This window comes from Platichthys flesus, chromosome 3 (genome assembly GCF_949316205.1).
Source record: "Platichthys flesus chromosome 3, fPlaFle2.1, whole genome shotgun sequence".
NCBI lineage: Eukaryota > Metazoa > Chordata > Actinopteri > Pleuronectiformes > Pleuronectidae > Platichthys > Platichthys flesus.
The window spans coordinates 20,469,394-20,480,671 of NC_084947.1; the positions used below are offsets into that span (position 1 = coordinate 20,469,394).

The following is an 11,278-nucleotide window of genomic DNA, read 5'->3' on the forward strand; positions in this document are numbered from 1 at the left end:
TTTTAAACTGTACTTTGGTCACTGTTGGGGACTGACAAGAGTGGGGACAAAGTTCACAGGGCGCATGTAAGGAGGAGGGGGTGAAGAGGAGGAAGGTTAAAAAAAAGAAAAGAAAAAAATAAAATTGACCTTTGAAAGCAAAACAGCAGGTGGAGAGCTAAAACCAAGCAGCTCAGGACACGTCGGGAGGAAATTCTACAACGAGGAAAATGAAAGTTGAAATTCTGTGGAGCTGAAGTGGGACTACGGCTATAATGAGACCCAACGCTGGCTGGCCGGCCGTCCTTTGAGCGTGGTAGTGCACATGACAGCAGTGTTTGTTTGCGAAGCAGTAGCGAGGTAAGGCATCAGACTAATGGAGGGAGAGGAGACGGCCAGGGCAGCCATGCCGAGGCCGAGCCGTCTGACCTCTCTTCAGGAGCAGATGATCTGGGCCCTGCTGGAATCTGGACTGTCCCGGGACGTCCTGGTCCAAGCCCTGGGGGAACTGGAGCAGGACAGGACAAGTGCTGGTGCTGAAAAGGGAGAGAGGGGGGACGGCGAGAGCTCAGAGGAAGGAGAAATGGATTTCCCACCGCCTATATTCCGAGAGCTGGAGAAGCTTTCCCCAGAGGAGGCGGCCAAACTGAGGGTTGAAGTCGACCAGCTCCTGCAGTAAGTAGATCCCAGCACTTCTCTGGTAGCTCCATGACAACAGCCAAATTGCCATAATCTCTCACCTACTGCTGTTCTCACACAGCAATTTGTCTGTGCCTCCCAATAGGAACTGATTAGTTACATTTGAAAATGCCTCAGCTCACCATCACCCTTGTTTAAGTATACCCCCTCTGTTTCTTTCATTTCCTGCACCATTGCAACGAAGCATGTGAGAGTGGAATCAACAAGTTTACCTGTCAACCCCTCTTTTTTCTTCTAAATCTCTTCTCTCTCTTTACCAATTCCTCCCTCCTTCTCCTGCTTCTCTGTCCCTCTCTCTCTCGCTCTCTGCAATCTGGCTTCTGAGGCGAATTTAAAGAGGGTTCCTCCTATGCTGGTTACTAATTACCCACCCCCATCATTATTCTCCGGACATTTCTTAATAAATAAGTTACATGCATAGGTGAAGATTAATGGAGGAGGGCTGGTCAGGAGAGTTCATGTTTACACAACGCACTAGTGATATTTCTACATTACAAGACCTGATTTGTAATATTTGGAATGTACGGATTGGATAAGAGATGTTAATCTTTCACAAAGTAATAAAATGTTATTTTGCTTCTCAAATACCTAAAATATATAACTGAGATGAATTTAAATCAGTAAAATTTGGGAATTTGGCTGTTTTGTGTATTTTCACCGCTCCTGACTCGACAGTTAGAAAGCTTCAAATGAGGCTTTATAAACCTTTTACATGTTTTTCCTCTCCAGTGATCTAAAAGGTCTGGACTTTGCCCCTTGTGTGCTTTCCCTTATCTCTCTCTGTCAATAAGCCTCCCTATACTTCCGTCTCAGTGGCCACACTTTGTGTCAAATGTAAAAAAGAAAAGCTGTACCTGCTAAGCACTTTCCTAGAAGGGATTTCATTGTTACAAACAACCAGGAAAATATTGGGGGAAATCTTTAAGGATATGCTTCATTCAAATAATTTTAATTCTAGGAGGATATAGGAGGCAAATGCACTCAAAAAATATCTTTCTCTAATAGGGAGGACCCCTGGCATGTTGCAAAAATTGTGAAAAGCTACATGCAGCAGCACAATCTCCCTCAGAGAGAGGTGGTGGAGTCCACAGGGCTCAACCAGTCCCACCTCTCCCAGCACCTCAACAAGGGCACGCCAATGAAGAACCAGAAGAGAGCGTCTCTGTACAGCTGGTACGTCAAGAAGCAGGGCGAGATCAGCCAGCGTGAGTACTGAAGCAGATGTGGAGCTGCAGAGACACAAGTTTCTGCTTTCACCCACTGATCACATTTCACACACGCACATATTTTCACACACTCATCAAATATCAGTCCTCTAGGAGACTGAGGCCAAAAGAAAAACACAGTGCCATTTTTCTTCCAGAATTTACCAATGCCAAACATGGCATTGCATCGTTGGATGAGCAAGAGGAGGTGAAGAAAGGACGGAGGAACAGATTCAAGTGGGGTCCGGCATCCCTGCAGATCCTTTTCCATGCCTACGAACGACAGAAGAACCCCAGCAAGGAGGAGAGAGAGGGGTTGGTGGAGGAGTGTAACAGGTGATATATAGTGAAGACAACACTAGCCCTAATGCCCCTGGTATCTGATCTCATGCAGCTTGCATTTCTAGATCACAATAAATACTCATGACTAAATCAGCAAAGGTTTAAGTTATGGGGGGAAAAGAGTTTGCAGTGGAAAAAAACAAATGGCATTATATCTTTTCTGAAGAAATGCTGCTAAAATCCACTTGGTACCATACACTGTCTATGAAAGGTTTGGTATATGTAACGTCACCTCTTCTAAATGGAGACCCACCCACTTCAAATCAGCCAGGAGAGCTCCAGCAAATGAAACAAATACAGAAATCGAAAGCTGATGTGACTTTAGGAGAAAGAAAAGGTGTTAATGCCAAAAAAAAAAAAAAAAAGGTGATTGAAAAATAGGTTGTTGTCATCTGTAACATTTACAAAACAGTGGTTGGTAGTGGTGGTGACTCGTGATAGTGGTGGCCACGTATCATGGACTATAATGACAATAAGATTGCTAGATATACCTACTCATATATTCTACCATTACTGTCAATACTCAAATTCATCTCAATCTGACATTTTCTTATGTATAAATAATAACATTGACAGACCTCTCCATTATGCTACAAACTGTTTCTTCTAATCAATGTTTTAGATGTCGTGATTTTTGTTGATGTGTTCAGCTACATACGTAGCTAATTTCAACATTAGACTTTCAACTATCATAACTATGAATGAACAATTATATGATTCAAAATGGCTAAGCCTGTTACATATGTGGAGACCGGCTGGAGTCATTATTATTTCAAAGTACTAAAACTTATTGTCTGGACTAGCTTAGTTTAGTTAATTTAGTTATTTTTACCTCAAATCTGAAGACAAAAATGTACAAAAAACGTTTGTGTTCCTGGTAGGTTTGTATGGTGCAAATGCAGACACCTACTGTATGTTAAGCAACCGTAGGTCATACTCATGGTGGTTTGTAAAAAAAATCTCATACAGAATGAGCTAAAGTCTCAGTCTGTATGTCCCCCTTGTCTCAGGGCAGAGTGTATCCAGAGAGGAGTCTCCCCCTCTCAGCTTGCTGGATTGGGCTCCAACCTGGTTACTGAAGTTCGGGTGTACAACTGGTTTGCAAACCGCAGAAAAGAGGAGGCCTTCCGTCACAAACTGGCCCTCGACACGCCTTTCACCAACCAATCTGCCTCATCCTCTAACCTCAACCTTTCAAGCCCGGACCATGGTAATACCCTGACACGCTTCAGACAAGCACAAACAGGTTAAAAGGACAAAGTGAAATTCAGGATTATGAGGGTTCTGTTACACAAAGTTAGACTTCCCATGGCCAGATCTCTGGATGCCGTCTTCTTAGGGACTGACTCCATTTGTATTCCAGGTGTGAAATACAGCCAGCAAATCCTGTGTGACACTATGAGCTCAGCCAGGGGTAGCGGAGGAGAGAGAGTGGGCCGTCTACTGGTCAGCCCTGTCCAACTGGAGCCCAGCCACACACTCCTCGAGACGCATAACCACAAGCCTGTGAGAGAATGTGAAATGGTTCCTGTCCACATTAGTTTATGGTGTATAGTACCTGTGTGCTGCTGCCATGACCATCAAGTTGTCCTCTTGTCTTAGGTGTCCAGCAGTGGCCCACTGCCGCCAGTAAGCACTCTGACCTCCCTCCACAGTCTGTCTTCCTCCTCTGCTTCTTCCCAGAGCCTCATCATGGCCTCACTGCCCAGCGTCATGAGCCTGGGGGAGTCCTCACTCCTCATTGGTAACATTTGCTCTCAAGTCTCATTTCTGTCCCACGTAAGTAAATAAAGAAAAAAATCTCAAAACCATGTTTTCACATCTTGATTCACAGGTTTAGCCTCCACGCAGCCGCAGGCCGTACCCATCATAAACAATGTGGGGGGTGGTTTCACAACGCTTCAGCCAATCTCATTCCAGCAGCAGCTTCAAGCCTCTTCACAGCTGCCAATATCACACCTTCAGAGCCATATGTGTGCCAGTCCGTTCATGGCCACCATGACACAGCTGCCCTGTCACAGTAAGGCTACAGCAATGCAATGAGATGAGTTAAACATGCTAGGTGAGTGCAGAGTTATTAATCTGTACAACGTTTCAGTGTACAGCAAGTCCGATTCACCACAGTACCACACGTCCAGTCTGCTGTCACAAACCATGGTCATCACTGACGGCAGCAGCCTGGGGAATCTGACCAGCCTCTCCACTGTCAGGCCGGTAAGAAGAAAGGGTTCATAGCAATATTTAGTATTAAATGATTTTCACACGTTTTCATTCATTCATCTTTTGCTTAGATTCTAACCGAGGATCCTGAGGAACAGACGGACCCGAATTTACAGGAAGAGTCTCTGCACCTGCAGCCTCACACACCTGTGCCAGGTACGCACCTGTAAATAAGGGTGTATTCCCCGACATCTCCATCCTGATACATGATGGATTGACTACTAATTACGTAAATATTAACAAGCCATCCTACCTAGTGTGAATTGTTGACCATTCCCACACTACATTTATCATTGATGTATTTTTTTAATGGATAAAATTACAATAGATATGAATTCGAGAATTTTTGATGTTCTGCAATAATGTGTTAACACCTAAGATTTTAAACATTTGGGGAAAACATTTGTTTTCATCTCCTAAATTAGATGAAAGAATTAATATCACTCTCGTTTCTGCTCATCTAATATGACTCGGATGGCAGCAGATGGGTTGCTTGGCTTCTTTAGCTGTCTGACAACCTCAGGATGACAGCAACAATCCAAGGAATAACAACTTCTGCTCAAGAAATAATCTGAAACTACAAAAAAGCTTGCACATCCAAACTTGGTAAACACTAGGTGTTGAAAGAAGTGACAATCCCCGTGTTCAAGATCCCACAAATGTAATTAAGTAAAGCCCCTTCTTCAAATGTGACCTACTAGAAATAATCAGGGAATAACATGGTTTTAAAATGTCAGTGTGTGTAAAAATTAAAAACAATTTTTGTAGTTGGTGGTTTTCTTTTAAATCTTCAGTAAGGGTCAGGATAGTTGTCTCCCCGTTTCGAGTCTTACAGAGAATATCCCCAGGCTCCACCAATGAATGAGTAGTATAGATTTTCTCAACTTACTCATCAAGAAAACAAAGACTGACTTAATTCTCTGCCCAGGTTGACAATATTTGGTTTTACCTATTAGTAGAAAACCGCTGTTATGTCCTACATTAATGTCCACACAGCTTTTAGTGCTCTTTTCTTCTATGAGGCACTGGAAGGAAACATTTAAAACTCATTTTGCCAAAAGCTTTGCCGTCCAAATAAACCTAGTTTTCAATGTTTCGTCAGCTGCATCTTCCCAGAGCCTGGAGCTGTACCCTGCGTCTCAGACGACAGACAGTCACCAGTCTCATCTCCTCTCACCTTCACCAACAGATATCAGCTCCTACATCCCTACACAAATGGTCTCCACAGCACAGTAGCAGTGCTCAGGTAATGCAGGGCCTCCTCACTATGAGTTGGACTGATAGAGTTTTGTGATGAGCAGCTACCTCTGGGGTACGTCTCCAGAGAAACCTGGAGCCGGGGGCTGAGGAGGACGATTCAGCTTTGATGTTTCAAAGACTCTCTGACTCGACTGTAAAAGGAACAAGGATCCACATTAGAGAAGATTTAATACAAGAGACAATCAACTGAAAAATCAACAGCAAAATGTATTTTTATCCAACTTTTTTGTATTATTCAGTAATGGACAATTTGTAATCCACACTTTACCCACATTTTTATTATTTCTTTTTATCTCTGCCTTCAAATGTGTTTTCACACTTCAATGAGTCTCTTTCATGACAAATTGTGGTAATTTCCAGTATAACCATGGCAATAATATTAAAATATTTTGAATTATATCTCATCCAATTATTGCATGCTTGTGACAGAATATGGCAGAATGGAACACAGACAGACAAACTTCCTCGAACATTTAAAGGTTATGCATTAGAAATTCAGTTAGAAGTTTCTTCCATTCCGTTTCCTTCTCTCTTCTTTTTCCTCTTCCTTTTAACTTTGACTTGTTTGTGTTCCTGTTCTGAGTTCCCATGCTCATTGTTGCTTTTAGCATTTACTTGAGAACTTGCAGTGTCAACCTGTGCACTTTCCTCCTGATCCTGTTTCCTCTTTTTCTTTTTCTTCACAACATGGCCCTCTTCTCCCTCTGCAACTATCTTCTTTTTCTTTATTATTCCTGAGCAGGGAGGCTCCGTTGAGGGAGGTGAACGTGTCGAGGGCAGTGTCAAAGAGGGCAAGAGATCTTTGAGCGACACAGCTGCCTCTCTCAACCTTGCTTCCATCTCACTGTCGCTGTCACTATGAAGGACAGAAAAATCATCATGATGTATTTACAGGTACAAAAAAATATATATCAACATTTTTGATGAAAATACAAATAAAATAAAAATTATAGTGAGTAAGAACCTTGAGCTAGGAGCTGGCCGACGCCTCACCAGAGCTGGAGGCTCCTCCACTGTCTGTCCTGGGATGGATGTAGAAAACAAACGAAATCCTGAAAAAAAATAATCCTCATTAGCCCTGCTTTAAAAGAAGACTGCATAAAACTCATAAAAGCAGTAAAGGTTGAAAAGCAAGAGAAACGTAACCTTCACCATCAGCATCATCGCAATTTGCTGATTCCACACAAGATGAAGACTTGGTTTGCGTTTCTGAAATATGACTTAAAAAAACATACATAGAACAAATGAGGTGAGAAAGCTGTTGCAACCTGAACTCACATTTATGTGAAACTTTTGAGAAAATGTACCTGTCAAGTAGATGTCCCAACTTTTTTGCAACGTGCGTTCGGAACCCTTGGCTGACCTGGAGCTCGTTGCCATCGTGTTCATGTTCAGCGACGACAATACTGTTGCACAGCAAGACAACATTAAAAACTACTCCCACTTAATATTAGTTCAGCCATTTCCCCATGACATTTCATTGCGTCTGATTCAACGATGTTTGATGAAAGGTGGTTGAATTTCTAACCTGTGTTCAAAGTGGTGAATAAAAATGATTTACACATGGAGCCTCAGCTGTCCTGACTGGAATGAATATATGAATTTATAACTACATAGATCTGTTGTTATAGATCTATGTACATAGATCATCTGTTGACAGACGATCCAGCGTAAAAAACTTGGAAGTATAAAGGAAACATCTCAGTATTATACCATACGGGAGGGAACAGATAACAAGTCCTTACTATTAGAAGTCTTAAAAGATGGTTATTTTTTTTAGACTGTTCAGGCCAGAGACAAGATGGTGACTGCTAGCGCTAAACATACAACATCCTAATCAAAAGCATTTATGTTTCCATTACACAATGTTAAAGATATTAAAATATGCATAATTCTCAAGTTCCCTGACACAGCATATGATTCCTATTCAGATTTATAACACTGCAATGATAGATACATGTAACCATGTCTGTAAAGCTTATGGAATCCTTGCTATAGGATGCTAATTAAGAAGGCCACTTACTGTATGGTGACACAGAACCTACATTAGATGCATCTACATCAAACCTACAGATCGGGCCAGCCAACTAAGAATTCTTTTTTTTTACCCTATTTAATTATTATATTACTTTCAATCATATAATTTGTGTTTCATTGCTTTATTTGTCAATAATGAAATTGTTAAGATATTTAAATTGCACTGCATATATATTCTGTTCTTATGTGTTTGAACACTTTGAAAAGTGCACAATAAATAAGGTTTATTATAACTTTACAACTGTTACAGTACTGTTTTAGGTAGACTGGCTATTGCTTGAGTGGTTACAGGAAACAGACATACCGTTTAGACTGCTTCACATTGTTGTCCTCTGAAAATACACAGAAAAACAAGTAATCAACAATTAACTGTAAATAATGATATACTAGTACTGTGAGATAGTAGTAAACTGTTCAGGTAGACGAGACGTCCAGTTGCGGTTAGAGAAAGACAATGTGTATCTTTATGTTTGTCATGTATCATTACCTCAACTCAAAGTACTTAGCTAACACATCTGTACAAGGAGCAGTGGGACTGTGGCTGAACTTCACCATCGCGACAGGGGCTTGTGACATCCTCTCTCACGCAAACAAACAAACAAACAAACAAACAAACAAAAAAACAAACAAACAAACACAACGTTCACCTTTCTCCGGCACAGCTCGTGTCTCCCACACGGCCTCCTGACACCTTCTCAGCGCCTCGTCGTCGCTGCTGCTGCTGGACTCGTCTGACACGCCGACCATCTTTTTAACCGAAGCCGCCATGTTCAGGACGCATGTGCTGCGGTTGTCTTCTGTTTTGAGCCGAGGATTCTGGGAAATGTGGTCCACTCGTCGAAGACAGCGATAGGCTCATTTCTCGTGTGTTTATATTCGTCGCCCGGCTTCGTTTGTATGGAGGACCATACATGACATAAGTAAAAATAAATAAATAAATAAATGTATAAATAAATACAGAAATAAATAAATAAATGAATAAATAAAAATGGAAATAAATAAATAAATACAGAAATAAATAAATAAATATGTTAATACCAAAAGAAATGTCAAAAGAAATGTCTTAAATATATTTTAACATTTATTTTTTCCCTGATACATTTCCTTTGCATTTGCAGTGTCCTTATGCTAATGAGAAAGGCGGGCCTAGCCGCAGTCTCATGCAGGATTGGTCACAGGAGTGTAATGATCCAGCCCTACTACTTCTGCCTTTCAATGCTGGTGTCCAGTAGCTGTTTGGGACGTTGAGCCAGTTCACACTTAAAATGAACTAGTTCAAGTTCAGAGGGTTAGTTAAGGTTATTTTTTATTGGGATGATTTAGCTGTCAGTAGTCCTGACTGTGAGCGTCACGTCTCGTGTTGTACTGAGCACAAGGAGCGAGCCGAGAGGAGGAGGAGGAAACAGAAACTCCAGCTCGGTACAAACCACCTGCAGCTTCTGCTGTGATCATGAAGCCGCTGATCTCTGAGCAGATGTGACCAGAGAAACTCTGTGTTTCCACTGTTTCCACTGTTCCACAGAGTCACTAACTGCCTGCTTCACGGTGAAGAGCTCAATCTCAGTCACTGCCCGTGTCTCTGAGCGAGTGTGTGGCAGAGCGCAGGGGCTGTGTGTGTGTAGCTCAGTTGACCAATCCTGCTGGAGACTGAGGTTAGGCCCGCCTTTCTCATTAGCATAAGGACACTGAAATCGAAAAATAAAAGTTGGAATAAATGTGGAAATAAATAAATAAATATGGAAATAAATGCAGAATTAAATAAATCAATGTCTTAAACTTATTTCCACATTTATTTATTTATTTCCACTTTTATTGCAACTTTTATTTATTTCCACATTTATTTATTTCCACATTTCAGTGTCCTTATGCTAATGAGAAAGGCGGGCCTAACCTCAGTCTCGAGCAGGATTGGTCAACTGAGCTACACACACACAGCCCCTGCGCTCCGCCACACACTCGCTCAGAGACACGGGCAGTGACTGAGATTGAGCTCTTCACCGTGAAGCAGGCAGTTAGTGACTCTGGAACAGTGGAAACAGTGAAAACACAGAGCTTCTCTGGTCACATCTGCTCAGAGATCAGCGGCTTCATGATCACAGCAGAAGCTGCAGGTGGTTTGTACCGAGCTGGAGTTTCTGTTTCCTCCTCACTGCAGTAAAGTGAGCCGTCATCTGAGAAGCCAGCCGCCACCGGATTTTTTTTTGCGCGTCTACTTGTGGCTTTACGGTAAAATAGCTTGGTTGGCTGAAACGGCCTAAAATTACTACAAATACAACTTTATTTTTATTTTTTTTATTTTTCAAACCTTCATGGCGTATCTGCTCATGTAACTTATCATGTATTTTTACTGCAAATTAAAGGGCAAGTCTATAAAAAATCAACAATGTGAACATAATGTAACTATATTTGGATGCTGATTAAAAATATTCCTTGAGAGGTTATAAGCTACTTTAAGTGGATTCCTGTTCATGGTGTCTCTGACTATGCTGATATATATTTTTGTGTACTTTTACTGCAGAATTACTGAGAAAATTAAAGGGCAAATCTGTGAAAGTGGCCCAATGGATTCATAATGTTGCCATATTTGGATGCTAATTAAAAATATTCCTTGAGAGGTTATAAGCTACTTTAAGTGGATTCCTGTTCATGGTGTCTCTGACTATGCTGATATATATTTTTGTGTACTTTTACTGCAGAATTACTGAGAAAATTAAAGGGCAAATCTGTGAAAGTGGCCCAATGGATTCATAATGTTGCCATATTTGGAAGCTTATTAAACAAATTCATCGAGAGGTTATAAGCTATTTCAAGTCGATTCCTGTTCATGGTGTCTCTGACTATGCTGACATATATTTTTGTGTACTTTTACTGCAGAATTACTGAGAAAATCAAAGGGCAAATCTGTGAAAGTGGCCCAATGCATTCCTAATGTGACCATATTTGGAAGCTTATTAAAAATATTCATTGAGAGGTTATAAGCTATTTCAAGTGGATTCCTGTTCATGCTGTCTCTGACTATGCTGACATATAGTTTTGTGTACTTTTACTGCAGAATTACTGAGAAAATTAAAGGGCAAATCTGTGAAAGTGGCCCAATGGATTCATAATGTTGCCATATTTGGAAGCTTATTAAAAATATTCCTTGAGAGGTTATAAGCTACTTTAAGTGGATTCCTGTTCATGGTGTCTCTGACTATGCTGACATATATTTTTGTGTACTTTTACTGCAGAATTACTGAGAAAATTAAAGGGCAAATCTGTGAAAGTGGCCCAATGGATTCATAATGTTGCCATATTTGGATGCTAATTAAAAATATTCCTTGAGAGGTTATAAGCTACTTTAAGTGGATTCCTGTTCATGGTGTCTCTGACTATGCTGATATATATTTTTGTGTACTTTTACTGCAGAATTACTGAGAAAATTAAAGGGCAAATCTGTGAAAGTGGCCCAATGGATTCATAATGTTGCCATATTTGGATGCTAATTAAAAATATTCCTTGAGAGGTTATAAGCTACTTTAAGTGGATTCCTGTTC

The 11,278-nt window shown here is 40.9% G+C and overlaps 2 protein-coding genes across 7 annotated transcripts; one reads left to right on the forward strand and one right to left on the reverse strand.

Moving 5' to 3' along the window:
- The first annotated feature begins 352 nt into the window (after positions 1 to 352).
- Positions 353 to 6,104, forward strand: hnf1a (HNF1 homeobox a). Of its 3 annotated transcripts, none has more exons than XM_062384247.1 (10): positions 353 to 654; positions 1,684 to 1,883; positions 2,042 to 2,219; positions 3,236 to 3,435; positions 3,589 to 3,731; positions 3,828 to 3,969; positions 4,060 to 4,245; positions 4,324 to 4,439; positions 4,517 to 4,601; positions 5,548 to 6,104. In XM_062384247.1, exons 1-10 carry the CDS (start codon positions 356 to 358, stop codon positions 5,679 to 5,681), a joined length of 1,683 nt encoding a protein of 560 aa, XP_062240231.1. In that variant the 5' UTR covers positions 353 to 355; the 3' UTR covers positions 5,682 to 6,104. The 3 variants fall into 3 exon arrangements, with proteins under 3 accessions (XP_062240231.1, XP_062240241.1, XP_062240247.1); XM_062384257.1 differs by lacking the exon at positions 5,548 to 6,104 and adding an exon at positions 4,927 to 5,212; XM_062384263.1 differs by lacking the exon at positions 5,548 to 6,104 and adding an exon at positions 4,930 to 5,212.
- Positions 5,857 to 8,547, reverse strand: c3h12orf43 (chromosome 3 C12orf43 homolog). Of its 4 annotated transcripts, none has more exons than XM_062384327.1 (6): positions 8,390 to 8,546; positions 8,047 to 8,074; positions 7,013 to 7,111; positions 6,858 to 6,925; positions 6,670 to 6,757; positions 5,857 to 6,561 (listed from the first exon to the last, which is right to left on the reverse strand). In XM_062384327.1, exons 1-6 carry the CDS (start codon positions 8,508 to 8,510, stop codon positions 6,201 to 6,203), a joined length of 765 nt encoding a protein of 254 aa, XP_062240311.1. In that variant the 5' UTR covers positions 8,511 to 8,546; the 3' UTR covers positions 5,857 to 6,200. The 4 variants fall into 4 exon arrangements, with proteins under 4 accessions (XP_062240311.1, XP_062240302.1, XP_062240294.1 ...); XM_062384318.1 differs by having other exon boundaries at positions 6,852 to 6,925; positions 8,390 to 8,545; XM_062384310.1 differs by having other exon boundaries at positions 6,858 to 7,111; positions 8,390 to 8,547.
- Between the last annotated feature and the right edge of the window lie 2,731 nt (positions 8,548 to 11,278).

Bases quoted from the DNA above. Each gene is read 5' to 3' on its own strand.
- hnf1a (XM_062384247.1), top strand. From the start codon at position 356: ATGGAGGGAGAGGAGACGGCCAGGGCAGCCATGCCGAGGCCGAGCCGT. The intron at 1,884-2,041 runs GTGAGTACTGAA...TTTTTCTTCCAG, and splicing joins GCAGGGCGAGATCAGCCAGC to AATTTACCAATGCCAAACAT. The intron at 4,602-5,547 runs GTACGCACCTGT...ATGTTTCGTCAG, and splicing joins GCCTCACACACCTGTGCCAG to CTGCATCTTCCCAGAGCCTG.
- c3h12orf43 (XM_062384304.1), bottom strand. From the start codon at position 8,510: ATGGCGGCTTCGGTTAAAAAGATGGTCGGCGTGTCAGACGAGTCCAGC. The intron at 8,075-8,389 runs GTGAACGTTGTG...GTGTATTTTCAG, and splicing joins ACGAGCTGTGCCGGAGAAAG to AGGACAACAATGTGAAGCAG. The intron at 6,758-6,851 runs GTTACGTTTCTC...ATTTTTTTTCAG, and splicing joins CGATGATGCTGATGGTGAAG to GATTTCGTTTGTTTTCTACA.